Raw genomic sequence first — 19,820 nt, 5'->3', positions numbered from 1 at the left:
GTAAACACTGTCCATGATCAATTTCTCTTTGTGTAACTGATAGCATATATTCTCCATCTGCTTGTTTTTGAAACTAATGTGCATCATGCATGCTGAAATAATCCAACGCAAAACATGATATTTTGATGTTTTAGGTTAATAAACGTCATGCATATATAATTTTACACAAAAATTTCCACACCTACCTGCACTTGTACAGTCACCCTGGCCACTCTCAGTATCTCATCTTCTCTGTTGACCTCCACCACCAGCTCATAACTGTCCCTCTCCTCTCGGTCAAAAGGCACACCAGTGGTGAGCACCACTCCACAGGTCGGCCGAATGATGAAGCGTCCACCGGGGTTCAGCAGAGTGTACTTCAGCGGCTCGTTGAGGCGGTGGCCGACCGTGCTGACAACGGTCACTAAAGTGACGTTGGGTATGTTCTCTGGGATGGAGGCGGAGTAGACAGGTAAGGTGAAGAGAAGGCCGCTGTCTATAGCTTCGCGGACAAGCACCGTTACCGACGCCACGCTGGAGAAACGTCCATCCCATACCTGGAAACAGACAAAAACAGAGTGGTAAGCGTGCCTTATTTGGTCCTTAGCATAGATGGGGAAAATGTTCTTTATACACAGCTGACTCAGAAGAGGCTACTGCAGAGGATGTAATACTGGAGTTTTAAATTCAATAAGATGTTGAATCCTGAGTAATGGAGATCTGGAGACCACCCATAGCTGAAATATTATACTTATCTAAGCTAGTGACAGGATATACAGAATATCTAATCAAGTGACATGTCCGCTGGTGGCCAATAACTTACCTTCACATTGAAGCGGTAACGATCTTTATTGAGGCTCTGATTGATGACGGTCACAAGTCCAGTGTAGCGCTCCACAGCAAAATACTCCGCGTTGTTGTCCACCAGGGAGTAAACTAGCATGGGGGTGATGGCCTTGTCAGGGTTCAGGGTGAGGTCGGAGGTGATATCAGGGTCAAAAGCTTCAACCCTAAGGACCTCGACTCCCATGTAGGTTGGCAGGAGGAGGACTGCCTCGTAGGTGTCCTGGGAAAACTTTGGAGGTGAGTCATTGATGTTGATCACCTTAGAAGGGGCAGAAACACAGATCTTTGTTAATAATCTCAAACTAATTCAAATCTTACAGAGGAATCAAAGCGTCAAGATGGTTTTTGAAGCAGTGAAAGCTGATTCATATGTCATTTACTTACCTTTATGAGCACCTCTGCTGGGCTGTCAGCACTCCTAGGAGGCTGACCACTGTCTCTGACATGGACCCGGAAGAGGAACTTGGAGAAGGTCTCATAGTCCAGACTGGCAATCGTTCTAAAATTTAAGAACCGTTCAAATAAGAAGAAAACCCTTCTTTGCCCCAGAAATTAAGAAATTAATTACTATTTCAGTCTATAAGCAGGTGAATCAAACATCCTCTGTGTCGATGTCACTGGTCTGACTTTTACACGTCACCTACCGAATCGATCCAGTCCCCGAATCCACGCTGAAAAACATGCGAGCAGTGTCGTCTATGATCTGGAACACTAACAGGGCGTTGTGATTTCGGTCCCTATCAGTTGCCTGGATGACTAAAGGGCTACCATCCTCTCCCAGGACCACACTGTTGAGTGGAGCAGCCTCACTGATTTCGCCCACATACCTGTCATAGTAAAAAAAAAAAAAATTATACGCTGTCAGTACTCAAGATAGCTCGGTAAAGAGCACAGGAAACCTCTACTCTCTCTCTACTCTGTAAGTTGGCTTTGACCATCAGTGATACCTGATTTGTTGGAAGACAGGTGGACTATCATTGACATCCCCCACCTGGACGATGACAGTGGTGCTGGCCTCCACCCCAGCCATGCTCAGGGCATGCACCACCAGAAAGTAGGATGTTGTTTGCTGCCAAAACAAAGAAATATTATGAGGAAAAGTGCTGTTTTATAATGTTACACAGATGCCTAAAATCAGGACAGGCCATAAAATGATATCAAACATTTTCAGCTTAAAATTTCCACTGTTCAAAATGTAATTAAGTAATGGAAGTTAAGGGGAACTGTGGAAGTCAAGACAAGAAGTGGAAGAAGCCAAGAAAACATTAAGGTAAAACTGCACATCTGCTGGGCAGAAGGGCAAAGCAAAAGCCCTGTATGAATGCAAAGGAGCTGCAGGAAGGTTTAGCTGACACAGGAATGGTGTTGCATGGTTACACTGTTCAGCGCTGATGCACAAACAGGGTCGATGTGGAGGAATCATCAGTAGGAAACGTTTCCTGCGACCTCATCACAAAAGGGAAGTATGCAAAGCAACATCTGCCCTGGCTTCTACAACAGGAAAATGGTCAAAGCCACGCCCCAAATTTTGGCATAAACTACAGTGCTCAAAGACACACTAGCGGGGTTACTGAGTAGTGGGGTGCCCGAACTTTTGCACATACCACAATTAGCACAGGTTTGTTTTTTGTTTATGACATTACATTGTGTTTGAAGAAAGGCTGAAGAAGTTTTGACTTCTGTTCACCTCAAAAACCAATAAAATATATTATTTTCCCTTGTTGAAATGGAGCTATGTTGAAATGAGAAACATTAACAAACCTCAAAGTCAAGTAGTTTGCGTGTGCTGATTACACCCGTGTGTTGGTTAATGAAGAAGCGGCGCTCCTCGTTGCCCCTGTTGATATCATACGTGAGTGCTGAGCGGCTGAGGGCGCTGACGGTGGTCACATACGTTCCAATAGTGCTGTTCTCCATTATCTGCAATTACGAAGTCATCGGTGATATGATTTTATGCACTTTGGTGAGTTATGTGCATTATTTCATTTATGAAACTCAATTTACCTACTGAATATCTGTCCATAGATTTACCATTAATCCCTCCCTACCATCTTCCAGCCTTTCTTTAATTCAATCTATCTGTCTCTTCCCAGCCCTCTCTCCCATGCACCCGTCCTTTAAGCCTGCCATCTCTCTCGTTACCTCAGCCTGGTACTCCTTCTGAGAAAATTTGGGTTTGGAAAAGTCGGAGAGTATCATGGAGATGCGAACTGAAGCTGTGGCCATTAATGGAGGAAATCCACTGTCTGTGACGCGAACAGTGAGGGTGTAAAAGCCCACACAGGTGTGATCCAGGTCCCGGGCAATGAAGATAAGGCCTGTGGCGTTATCGATGCCAAACACACCACGGGTGTTACCTGAAAGCAGCAGAAAGGTTACAGACATCATTACTGGTAAATATGAAAAACAGAATTCTAATCCCAATTTGTTCTGTCTTTAAAAAGCATGTCACAGTTCAGCCAAAACACTGTTTAAAACATAAGAAAATAGATAAAACTAATAAACTACTTTCAGATAGATTCACACCTGCTTCTATAGTATACGTGAGTTGTCCATTAATCCCATTGTCTTTGTCTAAAGCTGTCACTTGCAGTACAGAAGTGCCTACGGGAGAAGACTCGAAGGCCACAGCATCATAAACGGTGCTGGTGAAGTAGGGGATGTTATCATTGGAGTCCTCCACCGCCACCAGGATACGAGCCAGGTCACGGTTAAATGGAAATTCCTGATCCTTGACCTACAGCAGCATCAGGTAAAATGAGAGATGAATATGGATAGCGTTGTAGGAGGCGATAAATGAAGGAAATCAGCTAAATTTAAGTAAGGCAGGCAGAGGTGCCAAGAGGAGCATCATTTGGAAGAGAGTACAGGGACACACACATAAATTAACTCACACAGGCCTGTGGTAACAGCCAACCAAACACACACAGAAACTGACTTTCTTCCATGTCTCCCTTCTCACCATAATAGTGAGGATGTGCTGTGTTCTGGCCTCGTAGTCCAGCCTGTCTGCAGTGTAGACGACTCCTGTGCCAGGATTGACCCTGAACAGTCTCATACTGGCTGGGTCCACACTGCCATAGATGGAGAAGCTCAAACGGGCACGCTCGTCCACGTCTGATGCTCTAACACGCAGTAGCTCCATGTCAACTGGCGCGTCCTCCGAGACACTGACGTCATAGGCCGGCTGTGAGAAGACTGGAGGGTTATCGTTGCTGTCTTGTACCCGGATGAACACCTGAGTGACAAAGAGACAGGTGGGTACAGAGTAGACTTGTGCTCAGTATATTATCCTTCAGGATAACAGCCCCGCTGTGGAGTTAGCTTTTTTGGTGACTGATTTTTTCATTTGCAAAGGAGAGATTGAAACTATTATTACTGTCTATTCACTGTAAGGCAGAGCAATTTTTAAGGTGCGTTTCTAAACTGGGCAGCGTGTTGTCTAAAAGAGATGTGGGCAATCTTTGTATTTATACAAACACTTGACATTTACTTGCCCAGGCTAATCCCATTAATCCACTGATATCAAGGATTTCCCTTACAAGGCAGACCTTCTAGGGCAGCCAAGACAGGAGGAGCACAGGAAATGTCAAAGACAGAACAACAAAAAGCACATTTCATAGCCAGCAAGAGATAATTTCAGAAAAAAAGGGAGTTCAAGAGCAGGAAGGAGGAAAGCTGAGAGTAAACAGCTCCCCTAGGAAGAAGCAACAGTAATTGAATTGGATGTGGGTCTGGAGTGTGTAAGAGGCAGTGCCAGTGCATAACAAATCAAAAGTGTGTGTACCTGTGCTGTGGCAAAGTTGGTCCCATCTGTCACCTGGACAGTCATGTTGTACACAGACTGCACCTCTGCATCCAGGGGCTTGGCCACAACTATAGTACCCACCCCGACTTGAAGGTCAAACTGCATGTCAAAACTCCCTGGAATCGCACACACACACACACATAGTTCACACTGAGTTTCAGTCATTTAGTATTCACACTGTGTGCTAAACTCAGGTGCTCTAAGTTATTACTGTGTAATTGTTTTGGCCGGGCGCCTGTGTCTGGAGCTGGAGGGTCTGTGAAATAAAATGAACTGAAATGCAATGCAATGTAGCGCCGAACCCACTTGGCAGCCCGAGAGCTGTTAACAGCCACACAAACATCTGTCTTATCACTCCAAAACACAACCCATCTCAGAGATCAAAAACCTGCAGCCGGGTCTTTTCCACCGGCGGTGAGTGTACAGTTTAGAGGCTTAATGTTTGATTAGAGTGAGGCAGAGGATTGATATGTGTTAGGTATTCAGTACCATCCTTCGTCTCATTCCAACTCCTCTCTCGAGATATCTGGGAGCTTGAGCTCTCCTCAGCATATGAATACTGATTGGGCATTTTTCACAGAAGCACTGATGCGTGTTGAGTTGGAGCAAACCATGGGGATTCACGCTTTTTTTTCTTTTTTTTTGGGAGGAGAGGTTGGTCAATATTACACTACAGGGGAACAGTCTCACAACATTAAGAAAAACAGATATTACAGTCTGTCTCTAAATAAAAATAAGCATCCTGTTTCTTTCCTGTCTGTTAGAGGTGCCTCTACGGCATCTGATCATGTTTCACGGGTAGTTGTAATGTTTTTTTGTACGGTAGCTTCTGTTATTACACACGGTGTTACAAGATCTGAACAGGTATCTATAAGTATGCAAAAGAAATGGTTTAGTTTACATAATAAAATATGATTATTGCAAAGTATATGCACATAAATCTTTTCATTTGTGGTCCGTCCAATAGCGAAAAATGTATATTTCATTTTATACTTTTTAAAATTTGTCTTAATTTAAGTCTTAATTTAAGATAACAGCCTTGACTGCTGTCAGCAGAGAAGTGACAGGCATGACTAATAACTGAAAGATGCCCTGTGGAGTTTCTGTGTGTGCCCTGGGGAGCAATATTTTTGAGCGGTGCCGCTTTTGTTTGTATCACATATTCTACCAGCACGCACACAAGAATGCATATAAACAAAATGACACACGTCAGCCCAAAAAATAAATTCTGACACTGATTTGTGTGAAGGAGACTTTCAACTACTGTGGCAGCATCAGTGACACATAGTAGAGCACATTTCTTTTTCCTAAAAGCAACAAAAAAAGTTGTTAAACCTGGAATAACAGTTTTTGTTTAGCTTTTTCTTTCATTTATAACCATGTGGCAAATGTAAACAAATATTCACTCTACAATATTCATTATTCAGTGCAATATTCACTCACTTCCAAAAATAAATCCAGCTCATACTGGGGCCACATGCTTTTTTTTTCTTCTGGCCCAGTCCAGGTCTGGGTCCATGGCCCATATACAACATGATTGTCAGATGCTGCTTCCACAATCTTCAGGCTGTCAGGCAGCACTAGAGGACAATAACTGGAATCAGCCCAGGTGTGAGAGTATATGGGCTAGACTCAGGCTGAGGAACCAGGCATATGCCGGGCCAGACGTTTCATTTAGCTGTCTAAGTTTTAGCTCTGTTTTTTGGTCTCCATCAACTCCTGAGGGAAATATCTATCTCTTTGTTGCTAAATGTTCACCAGCGAGTCCCTAACTGGTTCTGCTGTGTGGTGCTAAGCAGGTAGCGTACAGTGTTTTTTTTTTTTTTTGCCAAAAACAGCTGCCTGCTGTAACTGAATACAGAAATATGAGAGCGGTGAGAGTGAACTAAAACAGTAAAACTGTGGGCTGGACAGATGAACAAAGCTAAAGTTTTAAGTGGCATCACAGCATATCTAGGTATGTTTAAGAATGTGTTTTTCGCCTGGAGAAGCCTCTCTGAGTGTAGGAACACTACAGTTAGTGGTCGACTGTGTCACATCCTTCCCTATTTACTTTCCAAAGAAGCAGCATTGTAGCTGAACTAATGGCATGAACCTGTTCTGCCTGGGCAAAGATAACAAACTAGAGCTGTTTGTGTGGAGTTGTGTGAGAGTCCTTTTTCAAACCAAGATCAATATATACTGCCTGTGGCCAAACAAGGTCCTGGTACTACATGCTGCATTTCCAGAATTTTCTGAATTTTCTCCAGACCTGAGGCATTTGAGAAAGAGGTGTGGCAAAATTAGCTTTGACCAGACCTGTGTCAAGTGAGCAGTTTCTTCCACACGCATTCTGCGGTATGTAGAACATTTCTCTGGCGAGCCGTCCACCTTCGGGGCGAAAGAAGAGAACGAAAGAAAACGAGATAATTAATATTTATGGAGTCAAGGATATTCTTATGATCAAGGTCTGCATCATTTACATTTTATACAGTGCTCCCCAATTTCAGCATTTTTAACATTTATTAAGTAATGTAAGCAGACCATTCATCAGAATACTGCAGCACAGGACGGGAAATGTGATTCATTCATGGATGATATTTGAGTCCAGTTCTAGAAGTTTGAGAGAAAAGATAATCATCACTATGCTTTTACTTTATGCAGAAAAAAAAATTAAATATTAAAGAGCCTTTTCCTGTACAATCACCACACTGACATCAACAGTGAGAGTGGAACAGGAGGAAAAAATCCACCACATTTGCATTTTCTGTATCTTTGGCGTGTGACTGAAAAGAATAATCAACTAAGGAAGCTGGTTCTCTACAACTGTTTTTAATCAGAACTGTTAAGCAGCAGTCAGTAGTGAGCTACTGTATTCACTGATTATTCTTTCAAAGACTTGAATCAAGCGGTTGCGGCATTGAACTGGTGTGCTCCCGAGAAGATTCATTGTCTTCACCAGACCCAGAGCGGCAGCAGAAGTCATTCTTTCACGGTCCTTTGTTTGGCAGTTTACTTTTGGACAAATAAACCTTCAAGAAATGCAGTCTTTTGTATGGACATTACCCTTTGTCTGTGTACAATTGATCTCAATGACTAGCGTGGCAGTGGCCTTTTGTTTTCAACAAGTTACTTTTGATTATGAGAAATATCCACTCCAAGTTACAGCCAAGTTGCGGAGGAGGTCTGTGAGGAATCAAGCAATGTAATGTGCAAACATTTACATGGCGTGGTGTGAAATGCACCCTGAATAAATGTGTTTACTTAACTTGAAAGCACAAGATTGTTCTCTGGCCTGTTCGGTATCGTATGTTAATTTCCTTACCGATGATATTGAACCAGACAGGTGTGCTCGACTGGCCGACAGCGACTACTCCCACTGGCTGAGCTACAGCAGCCGTCTCCAATATCGAGAAATTGTAGTACCGCTGGGTGAACATTAGGGGCAGAGGCGAGGGGACAGGTTTGCGAATCCACTCCACGTGGAGTTTGACGGTTGACCATAATGGGGGATCACCACTGTCCTCCGCTTTTATCTAAGAGAGGGAACAAATATTGAGAGCTGACGCACACACGAGTCAGTGGCTCTAACATTTCAGAATTGAAGCAAAATATTAAATAATGATAAAGCAGACCGGGTGAAGGAATGGATTTACCATTATACTTGATCTGGTTTATGTATTCAGGGCAAGAAAACATCAACAATGTATTAGAATCCTCATGTGCCTGCTTCACAGAGATTGTCAAAACTATACTGATGAAATCTACACTCGTCTCCTTCACATTTACTCACATCTACACCTCAGTGACAACGCCCCATCCATAAATAAGATTTTTGCTAACCTCAAATTTGATCTCAGCAATTACAGTTTAATGGGATGGCTGTTTCTGCCTGAATTCAAATAGCTTACAATGCCTTTCAAACACCAAATAGGAATATCATTATCCAAAATAAATCAGCTAAATCTTTGGAGGAACCTATATGAGAGGTAATTGTAAAATATTGCGTTATAAGTGGTGCTCACTGTAGACCAGATGCTGTGAGCCAAACACATTATTTAAGTCATTATTTGCTTAATGACTCAGCGTCACCTTGAAAATGATAGAAACACGGTTGAAAGGGAGAAGATTGGCGTGTTTGTTGTGCATGTCACTGGAGAAGGCTGCTGCCACAATTCAATTATGGGCTCCTTTATACTGAAACTGAGCACAAGCCGAGGAACAAACTCCAAGAGAACACGGGCATGATCTGCATCTGATTCAACTAATCAGTGAGTCCGATGCATAAGTAAAGTCAGGTGTTTGCAGTGTTTACTGTATGTACAAGTGGCTGGAGTAGGATACATGCAATGTTATTGTTATAAAGCCACATAAACTGCAATTTGTACTTGTCTTTGAGATGAGATAAAGTACGGGCAGGGAAAAATACAAGTGCTATTTCATGCCAAAGTATCAAAAATCCACTGTGCAACCTCAACTGTCAATGCCATCCGCCGAGGCACTTTTGAGCTCACTGATCATTGAACAGCCAAAAACATCCAAGCTTCCACCAACTTTGCTCCTGCCTGAAAGCCCTATGAACTAAAGGCGTGCTAACCGGCCATGAATTTTGTTGTAACTAGAAACATAAATTGGAAAAGCAGCACTTGGGAAGCCAAAGTCCTGTCCCGTAGCAGGATTTAATTCTATAGATTTATCTTCATGTTTTCCATGTTCCTTGTGAGGGCTGAATTTTAGCTGAAACCTCTCACTGAGCCAAATCCCAAAGCCTAAAAACACTGTAAATAAAAATAAAGGAGCATTCCCATAAAGAGCGGCCACTTTTTAAACATGAAACTCACAGTGAGGATATCATAGCTTCCCGCTGTCACCATCTTCTTTGATGACACCATAGCAGTCCTGGGGTCAATACTGAACTTTTCATCCTCATTACCATCCACAATGCTGTACGTGATGTTGCCATTGGCTCCCAGGTCACGGTCATAAGCAAAAACTCGGTAGACCGGTTCACCGCGTTTGTTGCGATCTCGTTCCGGCAAGCTGATGCGATAGGTGACTTCCGGGAAGGTGGGCGGGTTGTCGTTCTGGTCCTCGATGTGAACTATAACACACACAGTAGACTGGCGGGTGGTCACCGGGCCGTCTATAACTGTCACCTGAGGAAAACACAGAAGTGTAGAAGCATACAGAAAAAACAAAACAAAACAAAAAAAACACAGGGATGCATCAGTCTCTTGACCATGTTTTGTTTTAATGTATGGGTGTTTATTTGTGAGTGCATACATTTATTAACATCTTTTATCTTGGCTCCCACTGTGTGGATGCTGCTGTGGGGTGCAGGGCCACGTGGGGCTGAGCTCACGGGAAATCTCTTTGTATTATTGATCCCCTGGAGGCAGAGGCTGAGGTCTGATCACTGATCAATTGGATCAGATCAGGGTGAACACCATTGCTGCCAGCCTGACTGCTCACTAGACTATTAATTACAGACAGGCGGAGCAGTGGGTGGCATGTATGCACAAGCATACCCTATTAAAATCTCAGGACAATGTACCAACAAAGACTTCTGCCCCCAATTTAATTTTCTGTCAGATGTGAATGTTCAAGTGTATATGGTGTTAGAAGCAAGTGTCATTTCGTAGTGCGTTGTCATAAGCTGGGTTCCTACTAAGTAGTGCAGCTGCACAAAGCAGCGCAAAGAGTTATTGAGCCGAAAGAAGTCAATTGGCAATACAGAGACAAAACACCAAGCTGCAACACTGTGGGTCAACTGCGGGTTATTCCATTCCATTTTGTAGAGGGGCCAAAGTGCTTGTAGATTCAAGCAAATTTAATAAGTTAAAGGAAAAGTAGGGGAAAGCAGAAGTTTGCTCATGTCTCTAAAGTCGAGGATCTCTGATTATCAGGTTCATCTGCATGCAGAGCAGCAAGAGCAACTGAAATGATAATCACAGAGCTATCTGCATGCCCGGTGTCTGCGCTTATCAAATGCCGGGCAGACCAACTCCTCTCCTCCCTGTTGTCGTCCTGACTAGAGAAGATAACCAATGATGAATGATTATATTTAGAAAATCCTAAACCTGGGACCCAAAACTACAGCCATTCATCACAGTTTATGGAGCCTTGAGGGCCTGCCAGGGTTGTCCTCCACCCTGTCTCTGTTAATAGTGAGCTGTGGCAGCTGGCAGGGCCAGATAAATAATAATACTATAAACCCATGAACACTGTTAAGGTTTTACTGTACCTCTAAGAAGTGCTCTGCCTGTTGTTCTCTGTCCAGTTTCCTCGCCGTTGTTGTGATCAGCCCTAAAAATCACAAAAGAGCAACTTTAGATTACACACAAACGCAGATTTACATGTTAATAAAGACCTGAAGTTAACCTAAAATATTTATCATCATTTACCAGCTCCTTTCACAAGTTTACAAATAGTTACATTTTTAAAGCAAAAATAATTTCCAATCAGAAAGTCTTCCACTTTCAGAATGAGCGGTTGTGCACATGTGTATCCTCACATGCACATATATTGCTCCAAAAATTATAGCCTGCAGCTCTGGCAGAGGCGATGGCATTTGGCGCACGTCCATATGGCACTGTATAGCTGAGGGTCATTCAGTTGGCCAGCATGCCACCAGGACAGAGGAAAAGGAGCAAGGCAATTGATAATAGCTTTGATCGAACCAGATTGTTAGGCTGATGGTTGGATGGTTTGACAGACGCTAGCAGGCTGCATCAGAGATCACAGCGACAACGACAGCTCCATTTTCACTGTACAAAAACAAAGATGCCACCCCCCCCCAAACACCCAAACACCCAAACACACACATACACACACTCTCAAACAAAAACAGACAGAGTTTGTGTTGATCGATAATTGCTAGGTTTACTCAGTAAAAACTTTGTGATTTAAACAAATCAAATGTTTCCCAGACATTATTCTGCGCAGCAGAGAAACAGGAGAATGCAGGAATTGATCCATACTCAGATTCGGCTCATCATATGACAGCTTTACAATACTGTAAGCCAATTGTTATTTCAAAAGAAATGAATGCTGTTGATCACTGAATGTTATCATCTCATCAGAGCATCCAAACACAGTGAAATGGGCACATTTATCTCAGCCTGGATCTATTTTATTCTAACACATAAATATAAAGCACTGTTACAAACACTGAAATACGATTATTTTGTTTTTCTCTCAGAAAAAGAATTCATCTGTCTGTTGTCGAGGAGATGCCAAGTACACATAGCAGTCACCTATACACAAAGACAGATACATGCACTAAAAACCACATTCATACATATACATATTATGATATTATTTCTGCGTGGATTTTTATGAGGAATGCTTACTCTGAATGTGCTTTAATGGTGATAAAGTGTTTGTTTCAGTGTAATGAAGCATTGCAGCGAAGTAGGATTATTTCGGATGCTTAAAATATCTTTGCACTCAACACTCGGCGGATAGACTAAAACACACGCTGCAACACACGCTCTTACTCTCTCGTGCTTGCACATATCACAGTGTCACCTTGAGCTTGCCACGCAGGCTAACTTCAATTAAGCAAATTAGGAGTAAATCTAGTGCGGCGGTCACAAGCTGCAGGAGAGAGGCTAGAGGGGGGAGGTGGGGCTTGTTCAGCAGAACACGGCGCGAGTAACAACTGATAAAAATCAATGATCTACAGCTCGCAGCACTTCTGCAGCTGGACAATCCTCCATTTTAATTGGACATCAGAAAAAAATAATTTAAAAATCCCCACCCACATCTTCATATGCATACAAAATTTATGTTATGGTCCAGTGGCCAGTTTCAAATCTTTAGAATTCTCTTCCTCTCTAAAAAAAATATATATCAATTCACAGCCTAGTTCTTAGCCACATAGAGGGAATAGCTCTCATACATTTTCTAACTGGAGCAACATTAAAAATACAAACGTAAGATGTCAAAATCAAATTCAGACTTCTGCTCATCGTTGATCATGAACACTGACTCAAACATGTACAACTGATTTGTTTATATACTGGTACAGCAAAACCAATACAATCAAACACAGGGTTGCACAAAAGGTCACGCAGCCACCATGACTCCATGATGGCCCTCTGCAAACATGCATGCTTTTACAAGAAGCGCTCCATCTGACACCCTGTGTCAACACTTATCTGAGCTGTTTTCACCCCCAAAGGAGGTAGGCTTCACTCACACACCCCGAGAACAGCACTGTAAGCTGTCATAGCACATTTACACACTTTGCACTCATTCAAAGTTCTACTTCAGTTCATTCTGGGAATTGTTGCGGTACCTCAAACCCGTCAAATTGACACTTCCAGAGTTGACTTGCAAAATTTATTACTTTGAACCGCCCCAAATCTGGTTTCGAAAAACAATTTGAAACTTGAAGGGGTTTTTCAGTTCAGGTCATAGTGTGGCTGGCAGCTGCTTCATGAAAGCAAATCAATCGGCTGGGTTATGTTTATTCATCTATCCAATGAAATCACTCTGCTACATGGAAAGTTTTTGACTGGGTAAACAGTGAGGAGTGATTCATATTGAATGCATCTCTCAGTCATGCACGTCTCATTACCAAACTAATAGACTGGCACTGTCAGTCCCGTTACTGTGAAAATTGTGATAATAATGTATTCACAGACATAGCTTGTGATTGTGACTTTTTGAAACTGCAGAATAGTATATCTGCAAAACATCTACAATTTTCATGTTATTTATTGGGCTTCAATAAACTATTGCGAGTCAATCTGAGAGAGAATTTTCACTGAGAGAAAAGATTGCATGAATCATTAAAAAACATTTGCTCAGTATTGCAGTGAAAGTTCTTTTATCACAGTGTCAACAAGATAGTCATGAATATGAGTTCCCTTGTATAGTATTAATGAATAACAGATAACAAAATACTGGGTCTGGGACTTTGACAGAGACAGCAGGACTCAGATGGCTAAAAAACTCTCCCCTGTGGCACACACACACGCACACACACACACACACACACACGCACACACACACACTCTCATACGCACAAAGGCAAATTGTGCTTGTGCAGTTGCTAGATTTGTATGTTGTGGTTCACACAGATGTGCGAGTTTCATAGCGTATAAGGTGGCATCATCTTCATCGACTCATTACATTGGAGCTGCCCTCTCTGACACACTGCTGTAACCAATTAATCATTTGATTAAATTGCTACACAAACTCTTTCCCTCTCTCTCTCACACACACACACACACACACACATGCACACATTAATCATACATACAGCTGTTGGATGTGTGTTTTAATCAGCTCAAAAACAAATCAACTGGATATAATTTTGCATTTTAATGACGTTCACATCCAAAACACACAGCACAGCAACTCATTATTATAGCTAATATATAAATGACCTGCATCATATTTTCAAGGGTCAAGCGTGAGAATGGCTCTGTGTTGGGTACAGTTTACGTATTAATGAGTGTGTGAGGACCAGTATGCCCCTATTAGAATCAATATTAGCCTTCTCACCCTGGTTGACTTCCAGTGTGCTTCCCTACATCGTGCCAGTGTTGTATATCCATGAGGCTATAACGCACAAAAGCACATTCAGAGGGGCACAGAGGACAGGAAATGGAAATATCCATTTTGATGTACAAACAGAGAGAACATGAAACAGCACCCATTGGGGAATTCCTTCCTCCATGTGCTCGATGACTGACATGCTGCATATTATGTTCAGTCCACTGGCTTTTATTTTTTTTAATCATTATATTGACATTTCTTTGAATCAGAATACAGGTCCCCGAAACCGTTGTTGTTGTACTGAAACACTCATAACTTTATGTAGGGCAGAGACATCAAAGACACAAAGATTTATTTTCATCTGGATTTGAATAAAACATTTCACCTCCTCAATAATTCTTTAATGGATGCTTCAAGCAAAGCTTGTACTTAGAAGGCATGGGGACTTCCCTAGGCTTCAAACTTGGTAGCCCAAGCTGAAACACATTTGCTTTAATAATATTTGTATTCTATACAGATATTGTGATGATTCCCCAGACTTTCAAATGCGGACATTTTGTCAATTAATCAGAATTAATTGTTAAATAAGAGATTTTTTTTTTTAATATGCCAAGATTGAGAAGAGTGTGGGATCAAGACAGGCTCTGACGGGGATCCTGTCTGTTCCACAGGGTCTAAAAGATTCTAAGTTTTGAAATGATGTTCAGTCATAATGTTGTGAGATGATATTCAGTTCACAGGCAGCAGCTGTAAATCATCTTTTGTGAACCCGTAAAAAAAAATGCATGAGAAAATGAAAATTTACACACGCACAGAAAAGGTTTGACTCTAAAATAATTTTGAAAATGTACAAACAAAATATGTGAACAAATAATCTGAACAGTGAGGTTACACAAAAAGCCTGAAAAAGGAATACATTTCTGAATTTCTGACTTCTGATTAAAAGCAGGGAACTGAGTGTTAAGTTCCAATGTTGTGTCAGAAGTTTGAAGGGGAACGCCACTTATTTTTACATATCAAAGTCTGTTTAAGAGTCTTGAGGAATACTACTGCCTATGTGAAAAAAAGTTATGTAAAACCTCTTGTGCCTCCAGAGGGAGCAGCGCAAAGTTTAATAAATTGCGTTGGCTGGGTCTGAAAACTATTTGAAAATTAGAAAAATATGGGCGGTGTGAAGTTACCAGACCAGAATTACATCTATGCATCAGTAATTGCAACAGTTTTAATCATGATTTTCTACCGAGTTTGACAATGTAGGAGTGAAACGTTAAATCAGTGAACTCTTTATAAAATTTACTACAAATTCTGCTCACATCTTTACACCCAAAACAGTTTTATCACCCACTTAGGTTTTATTCACAGAAACAGACTTTTTTTTTTTTTGCATTTACACACAAAATTAAAATTCTTGCATGGATCAAGGACAGTGTGCAAATTTTATCTTCTGCACTCATGATTTTTTTTACACATTCACAGGCTTTAACTTCTCATGCAGTATTTTTCCACTGGCTCACAAAAGGAAATATATAACCACAGGCTATTAGATCATCATTTTCATAAGCTCAGACCCTTTAAGGCCCCATCTTGATCCCATATGTGGTAGAGGGGGCTTATGGTAGTTGGCAGTATTATTGGCAGTATTTTCTGAATAAAAACCTAATTCCAAATCCCAGCTAAAACCTCTAAAACCTCTTGCCAGCTTCAGCTTTGATTTTCCCCTTTAGTCTTTTTGAGAAAAGATTTTTTTTCATGTTACTACATGTCACAGAATTCACAGAAATACACCATTTGGCCCTCCTATAGGAAACATAGATAATGGGAAAGAAAATTGCTTTGACTTGTGTAAACTCCTTCATGACTAAAAAGATAATACCCACACACTGGCTTCATAAAACACTAACTAATTTCTTGCACAGAGCTTACACCTCTGAAGAGGGCTGGAAGTAATCTTCGGTTAAGAGTGCAATGAAGATTGTCTGAACAGCTCATCAGTGTCCTAGATGTTTGACTGTGTGGGCACAAAAGTCTCTTTAATTTCTTGTGTGGGAACTAAAGCCTTTTATTGATTGAATGAAGTAGGAGGTGCATGATGAAAGAAAATTTGAGTCACTTCAGAGGCATATCCACATATGAACACAAAAGCCTGGTGTAATTATTTGCTGTCTAAAAGGATATATTACTAATTATGCCATTAGTCTACTGCCATGTATTTTGTCAGGATAATATTTTTCTTTAAAACTGTGTGTCTGTTTGTGAGCCTTACCTGTTTTTGGGTTGATAGAGAAGAAATTCTGCGGGTTGCCAGCAGAGATGCGATAACTCAGGCGGCTGGGTGTGGCAGTGAGGTCAGGGTCCTGCGCCTGGATACGGATGACTGACACATCCTTTGGAGAGTTCTCCATTACGACTGGGTGGTAGATAGGATCCGAGGTGAGGGGAGCATTGTCATTCACATCTTCTACCTGAGAGAGAAAGAGGGAAGAAGAAAAAGAAGAGGAAGAGAGAGAGTCAAAGCTGAGAAAGGCAGAAAAGGCAAGGGTTGGCAGTGTTGTTTGCTTCTATTTTAACTGTCCTCCATATCTGAGATGGATCAGAATTGGCAATTGATGTTCAGATAAAATATAACCTTCTAAATCATCATGTGTGGTGCTGTTGTGTGGAAAATCCATCTGCAGATTTTAATATCTTTGTTAATCACAGACTGATGAAATGCAGCATGGACTGGGTTTGGGTTGATCTGTTATCAATCACAAAATGGAAATTTATTTATCAGAAAATGTCATAGGTGTCACACTTTAAATGCAGTGCAAATTAATTTCCCTTCTTACAGCATAGATCTCGGATATTTATGGCAAACAGAGCGTTGATTGAGTGTTTGCTGGGAGGCACAGAGAGCCAAGACGGTTTGGCCGGTGAATGAGGAGCACCTGTGCCTGATTAATCTCCCTATTTTTGTCTGTGATGAAGAGGCAAGGAGTAAAGCACCCGATCACACGGCAGCACCTGAATATCCCGAAGCTAGACAAGGCTGCTTGTTTTTTCATACACTGCTGAACTCTTCCCCAAAGGGACGGCAGTGTTGTAGCAGTGATGTGTGTATTTGAGTGTTTAGACAGTGGATTACTGAGTGCCACATAAAATAGAAGCTGAAGCAGATAATTCCCTTCAGTGTGAATCTCTCTTACAGACTGAGCATTGCTATAATTATCCACTGCAGTGTTAGTGTGGATGTAACACTCCACAATAAAACACAATAATAGTGTCAAAACTAGCCTGCAGTTAAATATTGGCAGGCTGTAAAAGTTAATCAATAACAGATATGGACAAAGATGCCAATCTGTTGCCAGCACCCTTAAAAGAAAATGTCCTAATTTTCGGAGCAGAAAGATGTAAGAAGTTGTTTGAAAACTGCATGACATCAGGAGCACTGGGCGTACAACCAAATAAGGTATAGACAGTACAATAAAAATACAGTAAAAGCCAAGAAGACATACAACTGAATCCTTTGTGACAAAAATTTGGTTGGATGTGGTGGAACTCCAACCAAACTATCTTCCAATTATCAAACTATCACCCTCCACTAGACTTGAATGAAAGCTTTAAAAAGCTAAGCTCCTTTGCAGCATGTGACACCTGAGAAGCTGAGGTACAAACCTTTTAGTGTGACTTGGTGTGCGAAGGCCAATTAGTATTTTAAAGTAGATTCTAGCTATTTTCTACTCGTACATTTTACATTTTGGGCCCTTTGCTGACTAATTTGGGACTAATTCAGAATTCAACTGCTTGTGATTTACAGAGTTATAAAAACTATATCTAAATATATTAAGCGTGATGTTGTATTTTTGTGACTGTGGCAAAGTGGCGTGTTTATGCTTATCTCTCTGTGCAAAAATCAAAAGATGTTTCCTTGACATAAAGCCTCTTATGCATGCGTAGTATAATGTGAATATTGGCAGCAGGATGTGCTTACCTGGATGAAGACTTCAATCGAAGCTGACAGGGGTGTAACCCCTTTGTCTGTGGCATAGACTGTAAGCCAATAGGAGTCTTTGGTCTCACAGTCCAGGATACCAGCAGTGTAAATCACGCCTGTTGAAGCAGAGAGAAAGATTAATGTAGTTGTTACCTGTGCTTGATAATACATATCTAGTAGGTGAGTCTGTGTGTGAGTATGTGTGTCTAGGGAGAGCCTGGGTGTCCTCACTGGAATACAACCCTTAAAGATCTCATGGGAAAAGTCTTTGAATACTAAGTTTCCACAGGCAAGGACAGAAATTTAGAGTAAACTTTGTGTCCTGGCTTCAGTGACATTTACAGGCATTAGTAGTGCCACTGTAGTCACCTTCAATGTTTCAGCTTCTCTACAGCTAATCACAGCTGACCAAACTGCTCCCGCTGCTATTTGCTTAGTGCTAAACGTACCCTGAACTGCCCTACACCAATAAATCCACACACACACACACACACACAGACACTCAGACACTCATACACATTGACTGGCGTGTGTTTAGTGGCCTTGAGGAAGATGAGTAGCTGACAGCTTTGGTGACCTCTTGAGGGACAAAGAGAACACTCACAATGGATGACACACGGGTGCCTCTTTTTTTTAAAATCAGTCACGCAGGACTGTCCGTGTAAACACTAGAAAAATGACACACACCCTCAGACGTGAGTTGACATTCCAAGTTTTTGGGTCCATTCATGTCATGTCTGTGCATTGCCAAGAGCACTGAAGCACAATGGAGCAAGTGAGTGTCACACAGTTTATTAAAATATATATATATCAAATTTAGGATCAAAAACATATTCTAAATATTTGGATCATTTCTATAACCAAAAATTACTCAGGCCAGGAGTATTCAGGAATAACTGAATTGATCACAGGTGAGCAGTTCAACAAACATCATCAGATCTCCAGTTCTCTGTTAAATCATGGCAGTTTTAAGAGCCAGCTATTCCCAGAAACATATGAATTCGTGACTTTGGCTAAGTTGAAGAAACTCAGTAAGAGCTAAGACATATGTGTGAGTCGACGCTTGCAAAGTGCATGAATTTGTGCTTGAGTACACAAACAATTAATCCGCACCAAATGGTAGACAGGGCTCAGACTGGATATTTACTTTGGCTCTTTCATGCTTATCTAAACCTGCAATCAAACTTTTTAGAAATAAAAACCGGTCGATGTTCATGACGGTAGTGAGTTTATGGTCTCAAAGACTTAATCTGTGTTGGTATTGCCATTTGAATCAGTATTAGAGGTAGTGGGGGTAGTTGTAGGAGTATTATTTGGAGTTGGTTGGGTGGTCTTATAGTTGCAGATGGGCCTGTTGTCATGTCAAATCAATAATAATAAACTGACTTTCCGCACGTCTTAATTTCAACCATGTTGCTGCCATGGCAAAATAAATATTATGTTACAAATAAGCAAAGTAGTAAGGTAAGTCGTCATCAGCGTCTGAGTGTTTTTACTCCGTCCCACTTGACAAGTGATAGCATAAAGATAGATACACAGAAAACACATTTTTATCAAATACTGTGTTTCCTTAGCCATGTAGTACAAAAACAAGACCATACTGGGGATTCCTTTAATTTAACCAAAACAAATGAAGGCCTATGTCCGTGTCTCCAGGGAGGCAGAGACGGCCAAGACAGTTCAGCCCAGACTCCACGCCCCCCGGGTAAACATGCTCAGTGCCAT

General features: G+C 41.5%; 1 protein-coding gene across 2 annotated transcripts in view; it reads right to left on the bottom strand.

The window, feature by feature from the left end:
• Nucleotides 1–19,820, bottom strand: part of LOC121190329 (protocadherin Fat 3) — a 56,516-nt gene that overhangs the window by 28,880 nt on the left and 7,816 nt on the right. For both annotated transcript variants that reach the window (XM_041050969.1, XM_041050970.1), the window contains exons 4-19: nucleotides 18,093–18,211; nucleotides 16,386–16,584; nucleotides 10,857–10,918; nucleotides 9,454–9,768; nucleotides 7,938–8,148; nucleotides 6,932–7,003; nucleotides 4,613–4,749; nucleotides 3,788–4,063; nucleotides 3,352–3,562; nucleotides 2,968–3,182; nucleotides 2,587–2,745; nucleotides 1,773–1,894; nucleotides 1,470–1,652; nucleotides 1,210–1,324; nucleotides 803–1,084; nucleotides 186–536 (exon numbers count right to left, since the gene is read on the bottom strand). In XM_041050969.1, the coding sequence (XP_040906903.1) occupies nucleotides 186–536; nucleotides 803–1,084; nucleotides 1,210–1,324; nucleotides 1,470–1,652; nucleotides 1,773–1,894; nucleotides 2,587–2,745; nucleotides 2,968–3,182; nucleotides 3,352–3,562; nucleotides 3,788–4,063; nucleotides 4,613–4,749; nucleotides 6,932–7,003; nucleotides 7,938–8,148; nucleotides 9,454–9,768; nucleotides 10,857–10,918; nucleotides 16,386–16,584; nucleotides 18,093–18,211 (3,029 nt within the window). The remainder of the gene's footprint in view (nucleotides 1–185; nucleotides 537–802; nucleotides 1,085–1,209; nucleotides 1,325–1,469; nucleotides 1,653–1,772; nucleotides 1,895–2,586; nucleotides 2,746–2,967; nucleotides 3,183–3,351; nucleotides 3,563–3,787; nucleotides 4,064–4,612; nucleotides 4,750–6,931; nucleotides 7,004–7,937; nucleotides 8,149–9,453; nucleotides 9,769–10,856; nucleotides 10,919–16,385; nucleotides 16,585–18,092; nucleotides 18,212–19,820) is intronic.

This window comes from Toxotes jaculatrix, chromosome 12 (assembly GCF_017976425.1).
Source record: "Toxotes jaculatrix isolate fToxJac2 chromosome 12, fToxJac2.pri, whole genome shotgun sequence".
NCBI lineage: Eukaryota > Metazoa > Chordata > Actinopteri > Toxotidae > Toxotes > Toxotes jaculatrix.
This window is presented reverse-complemented; position numbering and strand designations above follow the sequence as displayed.